Here is a 21,621-nt window from a genome sequence, read left to right as displayed (position 1 = left end):
GGGGGGGGGGGCGAATGGGCCCGGGGCCCTTGTCCCAGCCCCTGCTTCTGCAGGGAGGGCCTTGTGACAGGGGACCGGGGTGCGGGTCTCTGGTGGCCCGGCAGGTGCCCGGCTGCCTGTGTGCCAGCCCACTCCCGCTTCCCTCGGCCGCAGGTTCCAGAGGAAGTACCTGTACCAGGATGTCGGCCGCACCCTGTGCCAACCTCAGACCAAGAACGAGTCTGAGCTGCAGTTCTTCTACGTGGACGTCTCCACGCTATCCCCCACCAACGTCTCCTACCAGCTCCAGGTCACCCGCGTGGAGAACTTTGTGCTCAGGTGGGCAGAGGCGGAGGAGCTCGGCACTTGGTGTGGCCGCTGCCACGGGCTGGAAGCCATGCCCAAGCGGGGGGGGGAGGGGGATGTGGAGGCAACAGTGCCTTTTGCAGGAGCAGGGCGGGAGGGAGGGGGTGGAACCAGGGTCGCACTGCACAGCCACTACAGCCTGGAAGGCCTGGGTTCATAAGAACATAACAGACGCCAATGTTGGATCAGGCCAAAGGCCCATCATCCAGTCCAACACTCTATATCACACAGTGGCCGAAAATACCAGGGGCCATCAGGAGGTCCAGCAGTGGGACCCCTTTTGGCCCCCCCCCCCAGCACCAAGAAGACAGAGCATCACTTGTTCCAGATACCTTGTGGCTAATAGTCACCGATGGACCTCCGCTCCATACTTTTATCCAATTCCCTTTTGAAGCCAGCCATGCTTGTAGCCACCACCACTTCCTGTGGCAATGAATTCCACGTCTTCATCGCTCTTTGGGCGAAGAAGGACTTCCTTTTATCCGTTCTAACCCGACCGCTCAGCAATTTCATGGAGTGCCCACGAGTTCTTGTATTGGGTTCAAACCTCTGCTCAAGCCGTGAACCTCATGGAGTGTTGCAGGGCCAAAATGAAGGAGGAGCAAACCACATCCATACGGTTCATCGGAGGAAGGGTGGGAAAAAATGCACTGGGAGTGACTGGCTAGGGGAGGGGGCCAACAGCGGTGGGAAGAGCCGGCTTGGAAGCTGCTCTGTGCCCAAGCACAGCAAGCCCTCTCACGAAGAGCATCTGGGAACATGTGCAGAGTGTTTTCACCACTTCTGAGTGGCCACATTCTGCCCACTCAGCTCAGGGTGTCTGGCTTCCTAGCTGGCTCCCAAGTGAGCCCCTCTATGGTTCATGAGATCTCCGGCAATACTGCCCCGGCATCACCCTTTTCCTCTTTTTCCTCCTCCTCCCTGGCAGGACGAACCAACACTTGGACTTCAATGCCACTGCCGCCCAGCCACAGGTACCTGTCACAAGTGCCTTCTCTGCCAGAATGCTCCATGAAGGGTTTGGCAGGGCTGTGGACGGGAGGGGAGGGGGTGCCAGAGGACCTGGTTTCTGCCGCTGGACCTCCTGGACTCTCTGTCCAATTGGGAAGAGACCTGAGACTGGAGGGTGTGTGTGTGTGACCCGAGTGCTCTTCTGCCAGCACGCCTCTTGCCGCTTCTCCCTCGTCCTCTGTGTGCCTGCCTGGGCACGTGCGGACTGGGATCCTGCTCCGTGGGGCTGCAGAAGCAGAGCCTGAACCGATCGTGCTTTTCTGCAGGCTACAGGAGAGGAGGGAGCTCTGCTTCCAGCCGGGGGTCTTTGTGTGGGGGGGGGTAGGCTTTGGGAAAGCAACTTGCTTATTGTCGTGTCTCTTCCTGGACAGTATTTCAAGTATGAGTTTCCGGAGGAGGTGGACTCGGTGATCGTGAAGGTGACCTCGGCCACGGCCTTCCCTTGCTCAGTCATGTCCATCCAAGACATCCTGGTGCGTGGAGTGGGCTGCCAGGCAGGGGAGCGATGGAGTCCCTTGACCTGCTCCCCGTCTCTTGCAGCCAGTGGCTTGACTCTCCCTTTGCCCCTCCTCCTCCTCTTCCTATGTGTAGTGCCCCGTCTATGACCTGGACAACAATGTGGCCTTCATCGGCATGTACCAGACCATGACCAAGAAGGCTGCCATCACCGTCCAGGTACATCCTGCTTTCTTTGCGCTTGGCGAGCTGTAGTCTGAGCCCTGCCAATGGACTGCTCAGAATTCCCCGCTGTCTCCAGTGTTGAGTGGCATCAATTAGCAGGGACCTGGATGGTATCAGCTGTGCCCAGTGAACCTGGCAGTGCCCTTGGCGAGGCTGGCTCTGGCTCAGGAGCAGGTAGCCAGGGCCTGGCAGCACCCATCCGCCCCGTGGGGTCTCTGCTGGTTCCTTCCTGGAGCTGGAAAGATCCCCTGGTGAGAGCCTGCCCGCCGTTTCCTTTCAGAAGAAGGATTTCCCGAGCCACAGTTTCTACGTGGTGGTGGTGGTGAAGACAGAAGACGAAGCTTGTGGGGGGGCGCTGCCTTACTACCCCTTTTCCAAAGGTGAGTGGCGTGTGAGTGTCGGGGTGGGGGTGGTTCTGCACCAGGTCGTGTCTCAGGTTGTTTTCGTTTGGTCCCACTGCATCCGGTGCACTGTGCTGTGCCCTCAAATGGAGCTCAGGACCATTACCTGACACGAGCGTGTCAGGAAGTACACTAAAGCTCAACTGAATGCTGTCCCTCTGGAAGAAGTGATCGGCTGCCACGGGAGGGTTCCCTTTGCAGATAGGCCTTGCAACGGCACACCAGGAAAGACGGGTGCACAAGAACATTGTTTATTTGAATGCGGCCTTTTTATTTCAATCAGACAGCACTGGCTCTCCTGCTTTATACATAATACGGCAGTGTACCTTCTTCACAAAGGATTGCTAAATTATTGGCTGGAACAGATGTTAAAATTACTCTGGCAGTAGTTAAAGTTTTTGTGGATTGTTATTAGACATGGAATTGGAAGGCAGATATTTAGTTGAGTTTGATTTATCTGGTCTGTCAGCGTGGGCTGCTCGAAACCATTGGACTACAAGAGGAAGCCAGAGGATGAGAAATGGTATATGTTAGAGAGTCAGTAGAAACGGGGATGGCAACGATGCTCTGGAGAGGAGCCGCTGTCCTGCAGGACAAAGGTTGGGCAGGATTGGGGTACCGGGAGCCCCAAGTGGAAGTCCCAGCAGCAGCTCTGCTCTTGCCTGGTGCCTCCGTCCTGCTCCTGCCTGCCAGGGGACTTCCGGGGAGACTGCCTCAGAGACTGCCTGCCGGGCTTTTGCACTGCTAAGAGGGGAGTGGGCTGCGTGTGGCCAACCCCTGCCCCCTTTGCTCCTTCCAGATGAGCCTGTCGATCAAGGCAGCCGGCAGAAAGCCCTGAACGTGGTGGTGTCCCCAGCCGTCGCCTGTAAGTATCTCTGGGTCGGGTGGAGCTTCCTGTGGGGAACAGGGCCTCCTGCAGAGCCTCATCCTCACCTCTCCTTCAGCCGCCGGTCATGTGCTTGGTGCTGCACAGCGGTTGCCTGAGGGCACTTTGCAAGGGTTCTTCCTCTTTCAGTCCGTTTAGCCCCCCCCCCCACACAGTGCATCACATGCCTGCTCTGACTGCCCCTCCTCCACAGGCCTCCCCTCCTCTCTCTCTTCCTCCCTCCCTGCAGTGCAGGCCTACGTGAGTGGGACGCTCTTCTGCCTGGGCATCTTCCTCTCCTTCTACGTGGTGACGCTGCTCATCGCCTGCTGGGGGACCTGGAGGTGAGTCCTGCCCTGGTGCCACGGGGGCCCCCACCCTCGTCCCGGCTTTGCTTTTGCCACCAGGATGGGGAAGGAGCCCGCCCCCCACAGACCTCCTTGTGGGGACGCAGGTTCTGGGCGGTGTGCGTACCGCACTTGACCTCTCCGCCTTGCCGTGGCTGGCGGCCCCCAAGCTGCCTGGGCTTGCCGGAGGGACCGTCCCTGCAGTCCTTCCTTGTGCTCCGGGCTCATCCGGGGCTGCCTGGCTTGATCAAGGGGGGGGCGGAGGCGTGTGGTCCGATGGCCCCTCTCCCGTTGTGCCTCCAGGACCCCGCCCGGCGAGGGGCTTGTCGTCGGGGGCTGAGGCCGCCACGAACAGCCAAATTGGCCGCTTCTCAGAGGAGGTGTGGGGTTGTCCCACCCCTGCCAGCCCCTGGTCTCTTGGTCAGCCAAAGACCGCTGGCCCAAGTCTGGTCATTCTTTTGCAGCCAGCAGAGGAAGAGGACGGTGGGGCTTCTAGCCGCCATGGAGACACCCGGGACCGACACCGGTATGCGGCTGTGGGGGGAGGCTGGAAGGCCTGATGAGTGGGCGTGGGCAGCTTTCTGGTGGCTGGCCCAGCGGAACTCAGCGGCCGTGGGCTCTTGGCTCAGCTTCCCTGCTTGAGGCCACGCCCAGCTTCTCTTCCGCAGGGCCTGAGACGATCCCAGAGAGAGAGAGAGGGTGGGGGAGGACAGGCAGGGTGGGTGGGGCCAGGTGAAGAGAGGCGCATTGGGGTGCCCGGATGCAAAAGCTCACTCCAGGGCCCCCCCGCTGGCTCTGGAGCCGTTTGCTCAACCAACAGGATTTCGTCTTGGTCTCCAGGCGTCACTGAGGGCAGGAAGCATGATGTTTGCCTGGGAGGAACCGTAAGAGCCCCACTGGATCAGACCAGTGGCCCACCGGTCTAGTGCAGCAGTGGTGGATCTGCTCCTCTTGAATCTGTAAACTCCGTTTAAGGGCACTGATGCCTGCCTGTGGCCACCACTGCGTTCTCTGGAAGAGAATCCCGCTTTTTAATCTCTCACTGAGTAAAGACGGATTTCCTTTTGTCCACCCTGAACCTACTGCCCGTCAGCTGCGTTGGATGCCCTCAGGTTCTTGTATTTGGGGAGAAAAAGAAAAAGTTCACTCTCTCTACCCTGTGAATAATTTTAGATACCTCCCATCATGTTTCCCCCTCAGCCTTAATCATCTTGGTTGCCCTCTTCTGTGCTTTTTTCAGCTCTTCAATGTGTGTTTTATGAGATCCGGTCACCTAAACCATACACAGTGTTCCAAATTAGGTTATGCTACGGATTTGTACAGGGCATTACAAAATATTGGCTGCTTTATTTTTAATTTCTTTCCAAATTATCCCTGTCATGAAGTCTGTGTCTTGGACCATGGTTGCACCCTGGGTTGAGGTTTTCATTGGGTTATCCACTGCAACCCCCGGATCTTTCCATCTTGGTCTCAGCCCATTCATAACCCATCATCCCGTACTGAAAGTTAGGACTTTTTGTGTGTATCATCTTATGCGTGCCAGCATTGAATTTTGTTTGTCACATGGGTGCCTGCTCACCATCCTGGTTTTCACCATCCTGAACAATTTGGTACCAGTGTTCCCTCTAAGCTGAGTTAGTGTGAGCTAGCTCACAGTTTTTTAGCCTCTGGCTCACACATTTTTGCCTTGGCTCAGGAAGGATGTGGCTCCAGAGCACACTAATTTATGCAATAGCCAAATCGCTTGCTCACAACTTTAATGCCAGTAGCTCACAAAGTGGAATTTTTGCTCACAAGACTCCACAGCTTAGAGGAGCATTGTTTGGTACTATTTGCAAACTTGGCTATGACACTTCACACTGCCCACTCCAAATCATGTCTGAATACAACAAGAAGCCCTGCTCCCATTTCCGATCCTTGCGGGGTCCCGTTGCTCACTTCCGTCTGTCGTGAGGACTGTCCGTTCCTTCCATTATTCCAGTTCTCTGTCATTTAACCAATTTGTCATCCATACTTCTCTGTGGCTGGTTCTCCTAACCCATGACTGCTAAGCTTACTCAGAATTCTTAGCTGAGGGAGCTTGTCAAAAACGTTTGGAAGTTCAAGCGTGTGGTGTGCACTGGGTTGTCCTTTCCCACACCCTTGTCAAGCTGCTCAAAGAGGTGCAAAGGAACTGGGGGGTGCTCACATTCCGCAGGGGCCCCGGTGCTCTGTCGTGTGTGCCCCTGTCGATGGGGTCCCAGCTCTGCCTCTGGGAGCCTGTTCCCGTCATGCCTCTCTGAGGAAGGGGGAGTTGCGCTGGCTGGCATGCCCGCTCGCTGTCTTGGGCTGCTTCCGCGCGCAGGCCCTTCTCCACTTTGGCATCCCGACGGCAGTATTTTTATTTATCTGTTTGTTTCTTCGGAGTAGCCACACCAAGCGTCATGGGCCAGCCGTCCCTTCCTGGGCCTCAGTCTGTGCTTTCCTCCACCTGCTCTTTGCTGTGACCTCAAAAAAGAGCGCAGCCCAAGGAAATCTCCACATTGTCTGGACAGGCACATTTTCAGAGATCCCACCTGTGTCTGCACCATTCTCCCCCCACCACCACCACCCCTGGTCAGCTCATCAGGGCCGCCACCTCCCCCGTCACGCCACCGGATATGTTTCTGAGGACTTAAAAAGTTGCCAATTACTATAATGCCATTCAATTCACTTTTTTAAGATACGCTTTCAAAAAGTTGTCCCGTGGTGAGAGAGGCTGCCGGGGAAACGGCTGCCGATGGAGGACAGGGTGCACCCGCCTGTGCAGAGGGGCCACGGCCAGTGTGCCTGTCCCTGCATTTGCAGCGGCTGTGAACGCAGCGCAGAGGTTCTTGGCCGTGCCTAGGCAGCCTGGGAGTCGCTTTTGCCTGCTGGTCCGGTGCGGCTCAGGGGTGCTGGGGGTGTGTGTGTGTGTTTGGCTCTGTCTCTCTGGCAGGCACCAGGAAGTGCCTGAGGAGCAGTTGGTGCGCTCCATCTTAGCAGCTGAGTTCAGGCCCGTGCCAGTAACACTCTCTTTCTCTCTCTCTCTCTGCTTCTGCCCCCCATTCAGCTCCTCTTCTTGGTAAGCAGCAACCCTCCTTTCTTTCTAGGGGCTGCCTCTTCAGTTCTTTCGGGGTTTCTTGGGCAAATCCTAGAGCTCCCCCAGCTTCCTACCCCAAAGACTGAGGGCCTGGCTGAGTGAGACCCAGGTGCCCTGTCCAGGGGCCACTGCTCACCCCCTGCCCCCTCCCCCCCGGTCCCCTTCCCTGCGGTCCCAGTTGGCTGACGGTTTTCTGCTGGTTGGTTGCAGGGCATGCCGGTGTCACCCCAGACCCCTTCTTGGGACACCCACCGTACAATGCCTACGGCTACGGTTCCTTTGGTGAGTCCCTCCCGGGCGGTGTGTTGCCTTCCACGGAGCCCCCTGGCCATGTCTGTGCACTGGACACAGCCCCGCTGAGCCAGGCTGGACCGGCGTTCTCCTTCCTTGGCGTACAGCCGCTCCTCCGCTTCGCTTTGGAAGGGCACAGGGGGGGGGGGGCCTTCTTGCCCTGGTCTTTGCTCTGGCTTTGCTTGTTTGCTTCCGCCTCTGAGCTCCCAATTGCTTCTCCAGACAACGGTTCCACAGTCAGCACGGAGAATGTCTCTGACAGTCTGGTCTCCACGGAAGCATCCTATGGCTACACAGGTGAGGCCCTGCCCAGGGCTAGCTGGTGCCTGGGGGCTAAGACCCCAGCAAGCAGACTGAGATGCCTTTGGTTGGCAGAACTGGCTTTGGAGGAAGTTCCCGAGGGGCAGAGGTGGAACTCCATGGCCTGGTCCAGAGAACAGGCGCTGGCTCTGACGGCCACTCGGGTGTTAACTGTTTGCTTTTCTTTCAAGGGCAGGAGCCGTGCCAGCACCGCCAGCGACACTTGGCCATTGCTATGGGTAGATAGTGGCACAGAGAGAGAGAGACGGCCAATCACTGCCCCTGGGCATCCCATTCCTGGCCCCAAACATGGGAACTGATGTGGCCCCCCGGCTTGCAGGGGAGGGGTGGGGAGTGGCCTTGCCTGGCCTTTGTGGCCGGGGGGGGGTCCTGCCTTGGCTTTTGGGGCGGGGGGGGGGGGGGTTGATGAACAGGGCCTCGGCAGTGATCCTCCATGGCTGGCAGGCCAGAAATGGGATGCCCCCTCCCCTCCCCACCACTCAATCTGGCCCTGGTGGCTGCTTTCTGAGGGGCTGCGTCCACTTGGGGAGGGGGCTGGGGTGATGGGGAGGCAGGGCTCCCCTGCTCCCGCACAGCGGTGGGGGGCTGGGCTCCAGCCTTGTCAGTTCACTGGGTTCCCTTTGGAAGCAAAGTCGAGAGGGACCCCTCCTCAGAAAGCTTGCCGGAGGGGAGGTGTAATTTTGCATGGTGCTACCCCTCTCCCCCCCGCATGAGATGACTGACTGCTCGCCTTCCAGAGCGGTGTAATGGCTGCTCTCTGGAAGGAGAGGGAGGCTCCGGTCTCAGGGTGTAATTACAGGAGGGGGGAAGAATCATTGCTCCCTCGGTGAGCCAGGGGTCTGCCTGGGAAACCAGCTTCCGGGACTGAGCTCTGGGCCCGGCATAAAATAGGGGAGGGGGGGCGGTTGGTCAGCGGCATCGCTGAGTGGGTGGGATGTGGGAGCTGGCTGGCCAGCAGCGGGCTTTACCCCCCAGGGGCTGTCAGGGGCTCCCAAAGGCTTGAGGGCACCGACGGCCCTTGAAATGGGCACTGCCGGGCAGGTCTCACTGGAGGAAGGGAGAGCAAAGGGGTCTCTGTGGTCACGCTGCCCCCCCCCCCCGCAGACCGCTCCCTGGAGAACCTCGCGGGGCGTCCACGGCTCGACTCCCTCAGCTCTGTGGAGGAGGACGAGTATGACACCTTGGCCGACATCGACTCGGACAAGAACGTCGTCCGCACCAAGGTGAGCGAGTCCGTGAGGAGGCGGCCCCCTCTCCTCCTGCGCCCATCAGCCGGGCCAAGCCACGGAGGTGCTGCGTGCGTGCATCACCGTGGGGGGAGCCGAAAAGGCTCCAAGCTTGGGCAGCACTCCTAGACACGCTCCCATCAGTGGATTGGCAGGGATCATTTGGAAAAAGAAAGACCGTGGGGGGATGCTGAGGGGGCAGATGGAAATGTGTGGCCTGGAGGGGGGCAGACTCCAGGAAAGAACAGCTTGCGGCCTCTGTGGCATGCCTGAGCCCCCCCGGCCCCACAAGTGATTTGCTCCGTAGGGCCCTCTTGCTATGGGGCTCTCTACCTGGGGCACACCAAAGAGTGGGTTGTGGGGCCTGACCTCTGGTCGTGCCCAATCCTGCTTTGGGGGCTGGGAGATGGGGGGGCGGCTGGCTCCCAGGGCTCTGCGCCCTGTAATCCGTGCCCCTTCTCCCGCCCTCGATGCAGCAATACTTGTATGTGGCGGACCTGGCGCGGAAAGACAAGCGGGTGCTGCGGAAGAAATACCAGATTTACTTTTGGTGAGCGAGGTTTGGGTGGGCTGGCGGGGCCGGGGGGCCCTTCTCCCTTTCCATCGCCCCTGGCCGAGGCCTGGAGACACAGGGTGCGCCGTCCAGGCAGGGGGAGGGGGCAAGGGCCACCCAGGTGACCCTCGGTTCTGTCCCTCCGGCAGGAACATCGCCACCATCGCCGTGTTCTACGCTCTGCCCGTCATCCAGCTTGTGATCACGTACCAGACGGTGAGTGGCGCCTCTCCTGGCCTTTCCCTGCCGTGTGGGAGCGGAGGTGGGACTTTGGGCCCTCCCTAAGGCTGGCCCCGGGCAGCTCAGGAAACCCCCCCCCCTCCAGTCAAGGCCCAAGGAGAGCCCTCTTCTGCTTTGCAGGTGGTGAACGTCACCGGGAACCAGGACATCTGCTACTACAACTTCCTGTGTGCCCACCCGCTGGGCAACCTCAGGTAGGGAGGGAGGGTCACGCCGGTCCGGCCACCCCCGCCCTTGGGCATCACAGCGGGGGTGGGAGGGAGGGAGGGGAGGGGCTTGAGCAGCCCCCCAAGGCCCACTGTGTCCCCCGTCCTGTGTCCCCAGCGCCTTCAACAACATCCTCAGCAATCTGGGCTACATCCTGCTGGGGCTGCTCTTCCTCCTCATCATCCTGCAGCGAGAGATCAGCTACAACCGGGCCCTGATGCGCAACGACATGCAGGCACTGGTGAGGGGGGGGGCGTCCTTGTCATCCACTCCTCCCTTCCCCTTTTGGCTTGGGCCACCGTGGGGTGTGGGTGGGAACTTTGAGGCAGTTGGTCTGTCTTCTCCGCGGTTACGGTTACGGCTCTCTCCTCTCCTCTCCCCTCCCCTCCTCTCCCCTCCTAGGAGTGTGGAATCCCGAAGCACTTTGGCCTCTTCTACGCCATGGGCACGGCTCTCATGATGGAGGGGCTCCTGAGCGCCTGCTACCACGTCTGCCCCAACTATACCAACTTCCAGTTTGGTGAGTGTTGTGTGGGAAGGAGGGGGGCTCTTGATGCCCCACAGCTCAGCCAAAGGGAGACGAGAGGCCATGGAGCAAAGGGCAGGTGTTCCGGGGATCTGCCTGGGGAGGCCCAGCTCAGGCGTTCAGCCGGGAGGAATAACAGAGGGCCTCCCGAGCATACGCCAAGTGCGTTTCCTTCACCGCGGATTGCCCAGCCGTCTCCTAAGCAGCTGGCCTCAGGGTCAAACCTTGGGGGGGGGGGCAAAGGCTGCAGCTTCCTGCCGGCCCGGCGGCCCCCGGCATCTCTTTTCTTCAAGGGGGAGTCAGGGTGACCTCCGCTGCTGCTGCTGCTGTCGCCTCTCCTCCCCAGACACCTCTTTCATGTACATGATTGCCGGGCTGTGCATGTTGAAGCTCTACCAGAAGCGGCACCCCGATATCAACGCCAGCGCCTACAGCGCCTACGCCTGCCTGGCCATCGTCATCTTCTTCTCAGTCGTGGGGGTGGTGAGTGCTGGGCGGGGGGGGGGCGAAAGCCGGGGGCTGCCGTCCTTCTCGTGAGGATCCCAGTGTTTGCGGGCTGTGCTCTGCCTGCAGCCCAACCGCCCCCCGCAAGAGTCTTCTGTCAGTGGAACATCCCTGGGCGTTTTCTGTGTGTGTGTGTGTGTGTGTGTTTGTGTGTGTGTCCCCCCCAGTGAGGGAGAGGGGCGGTGGATCAGGGCACGCAGAAGGCCCCAGTGCCAGTCTGAGTAGATGAATACTGACCTGGATGGACTGAGGTCCTGATCCGGCATAAGGCAACTTCATGAGTTCATGTGTCCCCGGGGGCGGGGGGGAGCCACGCATGATTCCCAGGCACTGACCCGGCCACGTCTTCAGGCTCTACATGGTTCCCACCATCACCCTCCCCTGTGTCTGCTCCCCCAGGTCTTCGGCAAGGGCAACACGGCCTTCTGGATTGTCTTTTCCATCATCCACATAGTCTCCACATTGCTGCTCAGCACCCAGCTGTACTACATGGGCCGCTGGAGGCTGGGTGAGTTCCGCCCCCGGACCCTCCCGTGTGCTGCTGGCTGTCTCCAGCAGGGGCTGAGCTGGAGCCGGGCCTTCCGGACCCCTCCTGCTCCTCCATTCCACTGCCCGCCCTCCCTCCCTCTGGTGTGTACTCAGAGGCGTGGCCCACAGGTGCAGACCTCTTCAGGTTGTTGGCCCCTGGATGAGTGGGGCAGGGAGGCAACATGGAGGAAAGGGAACCTGTCAGCCTTCCTCTTCAGTCCACAGGGCTTAAGGCGTGTCCCCCTCGTTGTAGATTCCGGGATCTTGCGCCGGATCCTGCATGTGGTTTACATTGACTGCATCCGGCAGTGCAGCGGGCCCCTGTATGTGGTGAGTAGCTCCGCCTGCCTTCCAAGCACTGTTCCTGTTTTGTGGCTCTTTTATTTAAAACACCGAGATGAAAGGAGTGGTACGAATAAGCCTCCAAGTGGCTGGCATTAAAAAAAGCCCCACATGGGACTATGGCGACACGCTGGCGGACGCATCTCCCGGACCTCCCAGGGATGTGATCTATGCACCAGTGGATAGGAGGGGGGGCCACCCCCCCCGAGCCTTGGCAAAAGGCTCCTAGCTATGGGGCTTTTGAGGTGCGACCTCTTCACCAGCGCAATGCCGGGGAATTGGAAAAAGCAGATTTGATCCTCTGGTTCCAGGGAGTCCCAGAATTAAAGGGCAAGAATCTAAAGCAACTTTTGAGCGAAGCATTAGCCCCAGCTACAGTTTTGAAAGCAGATTACATTGCAAGCGAAATGGATGTGGTCTATAGGGCCAACTCTGTATACATCAAGAAAAACAATCTGCCTGGGGAGATAGTACCCCCAAACGTGCATACCAATTATTAGAAAAGATAAAACAAAATGAAGGCTGAAGGACTCTGAATTGTGTCTTAAAATTTTTCTTTATTATTGATGATGCTCTTGAGGTTCTCTTTAAATAGTTAAATTATTGGATAAAAAAGATAAATAATTTAGCATAACCGACTATGTTCAATGTGATATTAGCAATTTTAGACTAACATTAACATAAGCTGCTATGATCTCCAATTCTTGGGGTTTTAGTTATTAGTGGTTTTCTTTCCTTTCTCCCTAGATGTAGCTACCCTTCCCTATTTTTCCATTGTAGTTTGTAGTCTATTTAAAAAATGCAATAAAAAAATCTCCTCCGGGGGCTAAAAAAGAAAAGAAAAGAAAAGCCCCACATTTAAATCCCCAAACAGCCACCTAAAATAAGACAGCACAAAAGAACAGCCGAGAGAACAGCCAAGCCGTTTTTGTGCTGAATCGCCCAAGTCGAACATGTTGCCTCAGAGACAAGAGATGGTGGCGAATGGGTCACCCCAGGGAACTCTGTGTGATGCGTGGCTCCTGCCACAGAGAGGGCCCTGCCTCCACTCCGCGCCCGCCTTGTCTCAGCAGACAGGACCACAGGCAGTCCTTCAGGTGCCCTGGTTGCTGGTTCCAGGCGTGTTGGGGATTCTTATGTCAAGAGCAGCCCCTCGAAATACGCTCAGGAAAGAGGTCTGGGTGGAGACATTTTGGCACCACCGTACTGCCGTGTTCACTTGGGAAGACCACGCTGGTCCTCTGGCCACCGCTCTCTAAGCCAGCTGCAGTTTCCAGGCTGTCTTCAGGGGTCACCCTCTGGCTAGCAGCTGCAGCAGCCAGTGTGCATCTCAGGCCCAACAGTGTGGGAACGCCGCGGAGCAGAGGCACCTTCTGGAGATGGGCTGGGGGCTGAGACGGTCTCTTCTGTGGGTCTTTGGCCCCTCTCCCCCTCCCCAGCCAGTCAGGTCTAGTGGTGAAGTGCGCGGACTCTAATCTGGGAGAGCCGGGTTTGATTCCCCACTCCTCCACTTGCAGCTGCTGGATGACCTTGGGCAAGCCGTGGTTCTGACAAGAGCTGTCCTTGAAAAAGAGCAGTTTCTGTCAAGAGCTCTCTCAGCCCCGCTGGAGAGGGGAAGGGAAAGGAGTTTGTGAGCCGCTCTGAGACTCCGAGTGAAGGGCAAGGGGAATGAAATCCAGTCTCTTCTCTCTTCTTCTGTCCCCAGGATCGGATGGTGCTGCTGGTGATGGGCAATATCATCAACTGGTCACTGTGAGTAACAGCCGGTGGGTGGAGCTGGGGCCCGGCCCTCGGGTGAGCTCGAGGTGGTTGCCAGCTGACTGAGGAGCCAACGGGGGCCTGGTCTGTCTTGCCAGAGGGCAGGGCTCTTTGCCGGCAGCCCCGTCTTGTTCGGGGGGGGGGCAGGGCTCAGGGGCAGAGCCTCTGCTTGGCACACAGAAGGTACTGGGTTCCGTCCCCAGCAGCACCACCACCTGTTAAAAGGATCGGGCGAAGAACCTCTGACGGGGACCCTGGAGGGCTGCTGCCTGTCTGAGTGGGCAAGATGGAGCTCGAGGGGCTGAGGGGCTGGCTCACTCTCTGGCAGCTTCCTGTGCTCACGTGCCCCCGCCTTGGCCCCCCCTTTTGTGTCCCCCCCCCATGCAGGGCTGCCTACGGTCTCCTCGCCCGGCCCAACGACTTTGCCTCCTACCTGCTGGCCATCGGCATCTGCAACCTGCTGCTCTACTTTGCCTTCTACATCATCATGAAGGTGCGGTGGGGGGGCACTGCTTTACCCTGGGGGAGCCGCCCGCCTGCCCATTTGCTAGTGTGGAAGAGCCTTGGCTGGACGGGGCCCCTCTCTTGAGGGGGGGGCAGGTGGGCATGGCTCATGGCAGATGGCTCCACGTCTTCCAGTCTGGTGCCGTGGCTAAGTGCTCGGACTCTAATCTGGGAGAGCCGGGTTTGATTCCCCATGCCTCCACTTGCACCTGCTGGTTGACCTTGGGCAAGCCGTAGCTCTGTCAGAGCTCTCTCAGCCCCGCCTACCTGACAGGGTGCCTGTTGTGGGGAAGGGAAAGGGGTTTGTCAGCCGCTCTGAGACTCCTCCCTTGGGTGGTGAAGGGCCATGGATCCAACCCCTCCCTCCTCCTCTTCTCCCCCCACAGCTCCGGAGTGGCGAGCGCCTCAGGCTGATCCCCCTGCTCTGCATCGTCTGCACGTCCGTCGTGTGGGGCTTCGCCCTCTTTTTCTTCTTCCAGGGCTTGAGCACCTGGCAGGTGAGCTCAGCTTCTCCCCCAGGTTGGACCCTCAGCATCCGGGGGTGGGGTGGGGACTGGTAGCCTGTGGTCGAGCAGTCCTGGGCTCTGTTCCCTAGAGCTGTATTTCAAAAAGGGAAAGGAAAGGACCGAGGTCCAGAGAAGAGCCCCTCCCTGCAGCTGGGCTGCGGCGGCCAGTGCCTGCATTTGCTGAGGGCCTCTCACACGCCTGACGCTGCCTCCCACTTGAACCAGACCCTCCCTCCCTCCCTCACGGCCAGTCCTGTCTCCGGGGTCTCAGGCTGAGGTCTTTCACGTCGCCTACTGCCTGGTCCTTTTAACTGGGGATGCCGCCTGGGATTGAACCTGGGACCTTCTGCATGCAAAACAGATCCTCTGTCGCTGAGCCACAGCCCCTCCCTCTCAAACCGGTTTGGCCCTCCCGCCCTGGACCCAGCTTCTCAGTGCTTGCATCTTGGTGGTTGTGAAGGTGCATGCCACACCGCTCAGCCACGCCTTGTTGATCTTGGCAGAAAACGCCGGCAGAGTCCCGAGAACACAACCGGGACTGCATCCTGCTCGGTTTCTTTGACGACCACGACATCTGGCACTTCCTCTCGTCCATCGCCATGTTTGGCTCCTTCCTGTGGTCGCTCGCCCCCCCCCCCCCGGCCGGCCTCGGTGCCTGGCTGGGGCGGTACAAAGCACAAAAAACCGCTGGCTAAATAATATTTAATGCCAAGTTCAGTCATTCAGAAATATAACTATATAAAGCCAAGGTGTTCTTGCAAGAAACAACAAATATGCAGAAAGAAGAATAAAGTCCCAAAAATTTCAGTGTCTCACACTCCAGTTGTATTGCGATATCCTAGTCCAGCTTGATGTGCATTCATCATGGAGTGGACTCATATAGTTCCTGGATAATCCAAACATTCTTGAATTCCATAAGCCATAGAAGAGACACGTAGTCTGGATGCAAGCTGCCGCGTTCCGAGTAATACTTTTTCAAAACCAACAGGCGATAGTGGGACCGGTGTTCCCTCTAGGCTGAGTGAGTGTGAGGTAGCTCACAGTGTATTAGCCTCTGGCTCACACACATTTGCCTTAGCGCAGGAAGGAGGGCTCCAGAGCAAACTGATTGATGCAGCAGCCAAATCGCTGGCTCGCAAAGTAGCATTTTTGCTCACAAGACTCCACAACTTAAGAGGGAGCACTGAGTGGGACCCAATCTCAGTAGAAGCACATGCAAAAGCCAGTAGTATAGTCAGTCATAAAGGATCTTGGGTCCTGGCTGGGGAGGAGCAGGGCCCACAGGGTGGGGGGGGTATCTGCTGCCAGCTGTGCCAGAAGACCCTCCCCCAGCAGATTAAAGGGCAGGAGGGAACGATGTGGGGGAAGCTGCCTGGGTGGGCTTCATCCTCCCCCCTCCTGCCCCTGAGGTCCCCGCTGTGCCTCCAGAGCGAGGCCCCCCGGAGCTCTGCCCCTGCGGAAGGGGTCGATTGGGGGTGCTTGGGGGGGGTCAACAGTGGGAGGGCTTCTAATGTCCTGGCCCCACTGGTGGACCTCCTGATGGCACCTGGTATTTCTGGCCACTGTGTGACACAGAGTGTTGGACTGGATGGGCCTTTGGCCTGATCCAACATTGGCGTCTCTTATGTTCTTATGGATAAACATATGGAGCAGAGGTCCATTGGTGGCTCTTAGCCACAAGGTATAGATAGGAACTCTTGGTCTGGGGCAGGTGATGCTCTGTCTTCTTGGTGCTTGGAGGGGGAGGCAACGGTGGGAGGGCTTCTAGGGTCCTGGCCCCACTGGTGGACCTCCTGATGGCACCTGGTATTTCTGGCCACTGTGTGACACAGAGTGTTGGACTGGATGGGCCTTTGGCCTGATCCAACATTGGCGTCTCTTATGTTCTTATGTTATGACTGAGGCCTGGTTCTTCCCCCTCTCTCCCTTGCAGGTCTTGCTGACCATGGATGATGACCTGGATTGCGTCCAGCGAGATAAGATCTACGTCTTCTAGGGGCTCCTGAGTTCCTGCCGGCCTCTCCAGGGCCATGCAAAAGTGTCCTGCCTGGAGGGGGGGGTCTGCAAGGGGGACCCCTGCCCCCGCTAGCCAGGGGGCACAGATTTTGATGCCGTGGCAGGATCCATGGGCAGGAGGGCGTGTGGCGCCTGCCGGGGGGAAGGCTTCCCGGTTCCCGTCCCAGTGCCGGGGGTTGGTGGTCTGGCTGCCAAGCCGTCGGGCAGCTCCGAGTGTGTTTCTGCTGCGTATCTGAGGCCTCTCTCGGGGGGGGGGGCTGGGCTTTGGTTTGTGGGAGTCCAAGGATTGCAAGGAGCCTCCTTGGCCATCAGCACCCGGAGGCCCATCCCCACACTGCTCCTTCCTAGGAAGCTGGGCTGAGTGATTGTGGACACCCACCCCCGGGTTGTGTAAAGGGGCTAGGGGTGTCCTGACCGGGTCGGGGTGAGCTGGGGCCTGTGATTTGGGGAGGGGGTAGGCTGCAGCGGTGTCAGCCAAGCTCCAGGCCACCGTCCTCATCCTCCTGCCATTTGGACCCCCCCCACATCAGTGCTGAGACTGTGTGGCAAGCTCTGCACACCTCCTCCGGACCCTTCAGGCCAGCCCAGGTGCACTCCCCAGGGCCACCGCGGCCCCGTTTTGGGAGGCAAGATCTTTGGATGCTGCCGTCAAGGGTTCCCTCCCTCCCTCCCTCGGAGGAGGGCTGCAGCTGAGCTCGCCTGCCAACAACATCGCCTTGGGCGGAGATGGGGGTGTTCCTCTTGGTTCCTGAAGCACACACACACACACACACACACACACACCCCGTACACGGGACTCTTTCCAGTGCCTACTTCCTGGGGCAGGGGCAGTCTGTCTACTTCTTCGTGTCTCTTCTTTGGCCGGGCAGCCAGTCCGGCCTTCAGCAGTCGCACAGCCACCCAACGGTTTAACATCATTGTGCCGCCTGCGCTTCCTCCTGGGGGTGGAGGCCAAGGCGGTGACTTTTTGGGGGGGGGTGGAGGTGAGACACACACGCACACACACCCCCAAGCGGCTGACGGGTGGGTGGCCCGGTCTCGTTTGTGTGTTTCTACGAGTGAATGTCATCTGTTTGTTTTCTTGTCCTCGGCATAGTCTTGCCGTTTCCATTTCTACCGATTCTGCTGCCAAATGCAAAAAAATAAAAGACAGATCTGCTCTGCCGCCTCCGTCTCTTCCTCCTCTGTGGTCGCCGAATCTGGGAAAAGTAGTTGCGGAAGTGGGGAGAGAGGGCAGCCACGCTAGGGAGGGGGAAGGCCTGGAGTGCCTCCTCTGGGAGGGGGGCAGTTTTCAGTTGAGAAGACAGATGGTGACGGGGCCCAGAGAGTCCTGTGGGGAGAGCAGCAGGAGCCCTGGAAGGAACGCCCCACTGGCCCTTGGGGCGGGGGGGGGCAGCAGGCCGTGGGGACATACAGCAGCGCCCTGAGCAACGTCTTCCCTGTGTCCCTGTGGTGGCCAGGTGTGCTGTCAGCTCCCCCACCCCCACCCCCCACTCCTGCTGGTGGCAGGGACCAAGTCGATTCCAGTTAGGGCAGGGGGCTGCGAGTCAGGCCAGGAAGGCAGTTTTAACAGCAACTCAGCTGGGCTGACAGGCTGCTATTATAGAGGAAGCCTAGGCTGGGAATCTGAGGTTATTTCTACCACTCACTCCCCCCTCCCCTTCTCCTGGAGCGACACCCATCAACACCTTCCTTTCACAATACAAAACAGAAGAGAAGAGATTGGATTCATACCCCATGGCCCTTCACTACCCAAAGGAGTCTCAGAGCGGCTTACAAACTCCTTTCCCTCCCCCTCCCCACCACAGACACACTCTGAGGTCGGTGGGGCTGAGAGAGCTCTTAACAGAACTACGGCTTGCCCAAGGTCATCCAGCAGCTGCGAGTGGAGTGAGGAATCAAACCCGGTTCTCCCAGATTAGAGTCCACACACTTAACCACTGCTCCAAACTGGCTCTCTTATTGTCTCTTCTTTAGAAGGGCTCAATGCCTAGTAGTTTTGGTGGATAAGACAAGATAACACGTCATTCATCTTCATCGTAGACAGCAAGGAACAGCAGAACTCTGCCTGAAAACAGTGACACTTTCACAAAGTCGGAGTCCGGTGGCACCTTTAAGAGCAACGTTGGTGTCCAGTCAGGCACCTCTTAAGACCAACAAAACCTTTATGCTGGATAGAAGCTTCCGGGTGCATCCACACTCCTTCAGATGCACTGATCCTTTCACACACCCGCAGCTTTACTGAACTGACACGGTGGTTCTGTTGGAGAGGGAGGGGAAATGAAGGGTTTTACTTGGAACTTCCCCCTGAACTGCCTCTTTATTGGCCCCTGTGCGCTTATCCTAGAGATGTCAGAGTTCTTTTCTTTAGCCCAGCAATGCTTAACTGTTCTCTGGGTAGATCAAGATGGGCAGTCTTGTTAGTCTGTCTGTAGCGGTAGAAAAGGGCAAGAGTTGGTTGTTAGTACTCAAGGGGCTACTGGACTCCTGCTTTTTTCTACCGCTCCTTGGGTAGTGCTTCCCCCGCCCTGTTTCTCAGTGGTTCCCCCAAGCCCCACCTGAGGCCACGGCTGACAGCCAGTAGAGGTAGAGAGGGTGAGGGCGGGCTGTGGCAGTCGGGTGCTTGCGGCTCTCCGTGACTTAGCTGGAGAGGCCCACGTGGCAATGCGTGTTGTTGATCCGCAAGGTGCCTCTGGACACCTGTCACCTGTGAGTGGGGTGGACCCATTGGACGGACGGCTGCCTGAGCTTGGCTGGACCCAGCGAGATGGCCGAGGGGCCAGATCCCCACTGGTCACTGCCGCCAGCCTGTTCTGCCCTGGGAATGCTGTCCTCCCAGGCCTCCGCCCTGTGGGATCTCCACCCGCACAGATGCTGAACAGAGACTGACACAACTCCACTATGGCTGTGCTTGTGGGACCCCAGGCCCCCACCTGCAGAGGGGGCTCCATCTACCAGGCGCAAACTGTAGCCATCTGAGGAGACGTCTGCTCCATCCATCCATCCATCCACCCACCCACCCGTTGGTGCTGCCGCACAGGGCTCAGACCCTGCAAGGCGACAGGTGCCAGGGGTCTGTGGCCAGCACTGCCACAGAGAGCACAGGGCGGACTGGCCAGCCCAAGGTCCCACAGCAGAGGAGCGATCCAAACGTGGGCCTGACACCACCCTAGTTTTCGTTTTGGTCGGAGGGTGGGGAAGACATTGCCCAAGGATATAGGGCTCCCCCCCCATGCATTCCTCCCACCCCATTCTAGGATAGGAGGACTCGGGGGAGGGGGGCTGCCGAGCTGGACGTCTGCAGGCTTGGGTCAGGGTGAGGTTTTCTCTCAGAGGCACACAGATGTTGCTGCCGCTGCTGCTCGGCCTTCCCGGTCCGGTCCGTGCCCCACGAGGGCTCTCTGAGCTTCTCCTGTTGAAGCACAGTCCCCCCCCCCACGGCTTTGCAAAGGTCTCCTGGTGGGGGGGGGCCTGAACTGGCTGCCCGGTGAGTTTGGGGTCAAGGAGAGATTTGGAGGCCTTTTGGCCTCACTCACCTAACTATAGAACAAAGTTGGAGTTCAGTGTCACCTTTGAGACCAACAAAGTTTAATTCTGGGTATAAGCTTTTGTGTGTAAGTACACTTCAGTAAGGAAGGCCAAGCACTCTCAATTTATGGTGCTGGAGAAGACTCTTGAGAGTCCCTCCTTGGAGTGCAAGGAGATCACATCAGTCAATCCTAAAAGAAATCAACCCTGACTGTTCCCTGGAAGGCCAGAGACTGAAACTGAAGCTCAAATACTTTGGCCACCCAATGAGAAGGGAGCACTCCCTGGAGAAGAAGACCCTGATGCTGGGAAAGACCGAAGTTCAAAGAAGAAGGGGGTGGCAAAGGATGAGATGGTTGGACAGTGTCATAGATGCAACAAACATAAAATTAAGCAAACTCTGGAGCACGACGGAAGACAGAAGGGCCTGGCGTGATCTGGCACTGCTCAGGCAGCTGTCCGTCCACCCTTCAGGGGGTGGTGGATCTGGTCCATGGGGTCGCAAAGAGTCTGACTCAACTGTGTGACTGAATGACGACAACACTTCTTTGGATATTGCCTAGCTATAGTTGTTTCGTGACTGGCTGTCTCTTTGGAAGGTTCTCCGCAGTGGCCTTCATGTGGATGTTGCTGTGCTTCTGCAATATCCTCTGAAGACCAGGGGTGCCTGGACCCCCACGTGCTAATCCCAGTGTGGCCGATCCACAGGTCACTTCCCTTTGGAGTAAACACATTTTCTCCATAATCAGAGCATCTTTTAGTGGGGAAAAGCTGGATTCCAATCCCATCTAGCCCATGGAGGAGAACTCCCCCTTCAGCTTCATTTCCCCCCACTGGTAAAGCAGGGACAGGACGGAGTGCCCCGAAGAGGAGGGGCAAAGGAAAGGCCGGTGGGGGCATTTGCAAAGGGCCCCAGTTCTGTGCCGTCCTACACCAGGCAAAATGTTCTTATCGGTTCCTTTTGCATTGGGGGGGGGGGGGGCTGCACTGTTGCCAGCTCTGGGATCCAGCTAGTTGACGCTTTAGCTCTTCATCTTCAAGGGGCACAAGGGGAGCCCCTCCTGGCCTGCTCCCCCTCCCCACATCCCGGCGGAGTTCTGACCTCACAGGGAAACCAGCTCTGAGGTCAGAGCAGACACCCAACGTGTGCCCCCCTCCCCGCCCGCTCATCCTTCTTGCTCAACATCTGGGCTGCTGCCGCTGCCCTGCCTAAAAAAGGACTTGCTGCCTCCGGGCGGGCCTGTCGGACTCCTCCGGCATCTGGGGAATGTCTCGGGGAGGCTGCGGCGGCTCCCGCTGTTTTGGAGTCTTTCCCCAAATATGGTGCCTGGCGCTGATGCCTCAGTGGCGATGGGCCGGCCATGACATCACCCGCCCGGGAGCCTTTTAGCCCGGCGCCAGCTGTTGCTCACTGCAGACCCAGCAGCCTTGGAGGAGAGAGAGAGAGAGAGAGAGAGCCGGCGCTGCGTCTTGTGAGTGGCGTCTCTGGGGTGCGGCTGGTGCAGGGGGGGGGAAGGGTGTTGGTCTTGGCGGCGGGTGGTTTGAAATGGGGGGGGGCACAAATACTTGGTCTGGAAGAGCTGTACCCCTCTAACCTGGTTCTGTCTGGATTTGCCCGTTGGGGTCAGGAGCAGGGAAGCACTGGAGGAGGGGAGGCAGGGTTTGGGGATGCTCAGAGGCTGAGACGCTGAGCTGCAGACCAGAAGGTCAGTCGTTCGGCAGTTCGAGACGCAAGTGCCCCGTGATGGAATGAGCTCCCGTCTCCCGCCCCAGCTCCTGCCAACCTAGCAGTTCGAAAGCAAGAAATTGCAAGTAGATAAA

The 21,621-nt window shown here is 58.3% G+C and overlaps 2 protein-coding genes across 2 annotated transcripts in view; both read left to right on the top strand.

Annotated features, from left to right (window-relative positions):
• SIDT2 (SID1 transmembrane family member 2) overlaps positions 1-17,230 on the top strand; it is an 18,305-nt gene extending 1,075 nt beyond the window's left edge. Inside the window, exons 3-27 of the mRNA XM_015428044.1 lie at positions 154-318; positions 1,274-1,319; positions 1,728-1,829; positions 1,948-2,031; positions 2,318-2,417; positions 3,238-3,303; positions 3,554-3,647; positions 4,115-4,176; positions 6,721-6,732; positions 6,961-7,032; positions 7,264-7,338; positions 8,467-8,585; positions 9,065-9,138; positions 9,291-9,357; positions 9,502-9,575; positions 9,706-9,829; positions 9,991-10,108; positions 10,461-10,597; positions 11,018-11,126; positions 11,400-11,476; positions 13,194-13,240; positions 13,634-13,739; positions 14,137-14,247; positions 14,760-14,872; positions 16,189-17,230. Coding sequence (XP_015283530.1) covers positions 154-318; positions 1,274-1,319; positions 1,728-1,829; positions 1,948-2,031; positions 2,318-2,417; positions 3,238-3,303; positions 3,554-3,647; positions 4,115-4,176; positions 6,721-6,732; positions 6,961-7,032; positions 7,264-7,338; positions 8,467-8,585; positions 9,065-9,138; positions 9,291-9,357; positions 9,502-9,575; positions 9,706-9,829; positions 9,991-10,108; positions 10,461-10,597; positions 11,018-11,126; positions 11,400-11,476; positions 13,194-13,240; positions 13,634-13,739; positions 14,137-14,247; positions 14,760-14,872; positions 16,189-16,252 — 2,218 coding nt within the window. The 3' untranslated portion in view covers positions 16,253-17,230. The remainder of the gene's footprint in view (positions 1-153; positions 319-1,273; positions 1,320-1,727; positions 1,830-1,947; positions 2,032-2,317; positions 2,418-3,237; positions 3,304-3,553; positions 3,648-4,114; positions 4,177-6,720; positions 6,733-6,960; positions 7,033-7,263; positions 7,339-8,466; positions 8,586-9,064; positions 9,139-9,290; positions 9,358-9,501; positions 9,576-9,705; positions 9,830-9,990; positions 10,109-10,460; positions 10,598-11,017; positions 11,127-11,399; positions 11,477-13,193; positions 13,241-13,633; positions 13,740-14,136; positions 14,248-14,759; positions 14,873-16,188) is intronic.
• Positions 17,231-21,189: 3,959 nt separating this feature from the next.
• Positions 21,190-21,621, top strand: part of TAGLN (transgelin) — a 6,008-nt gene continuing 5,576 nt past the window's right edge. The window contains exon 1 of the mRNA XM_015428048.1: positions 21,190-21,272. The gene's annotated coding sequence lies outside the window, so the exon portion shown is untranslated. The remainder of the gene's footprint in view (positions 21,273-21,621) is intronic.

The sequence above is a fragment of the Gekko japonicus genome, unplaced genomic scaffold, assembly GCF_001447785.1.
Source record: "Gekko japonicus isolate JY-2015 unplaced genomic scaffold, Gekko_japonicus_V1.1 scaffold1031, whole genome shotgun sequence".
NCBI lineage: Eukaryota > Metazoa > Chordata > Lepidosauria > Squamata > Gekkonidae > Gekko > Gekko japonicus.
This window is presented reverse-complemented; position numbering and strand designations above follow the sequence as displayed.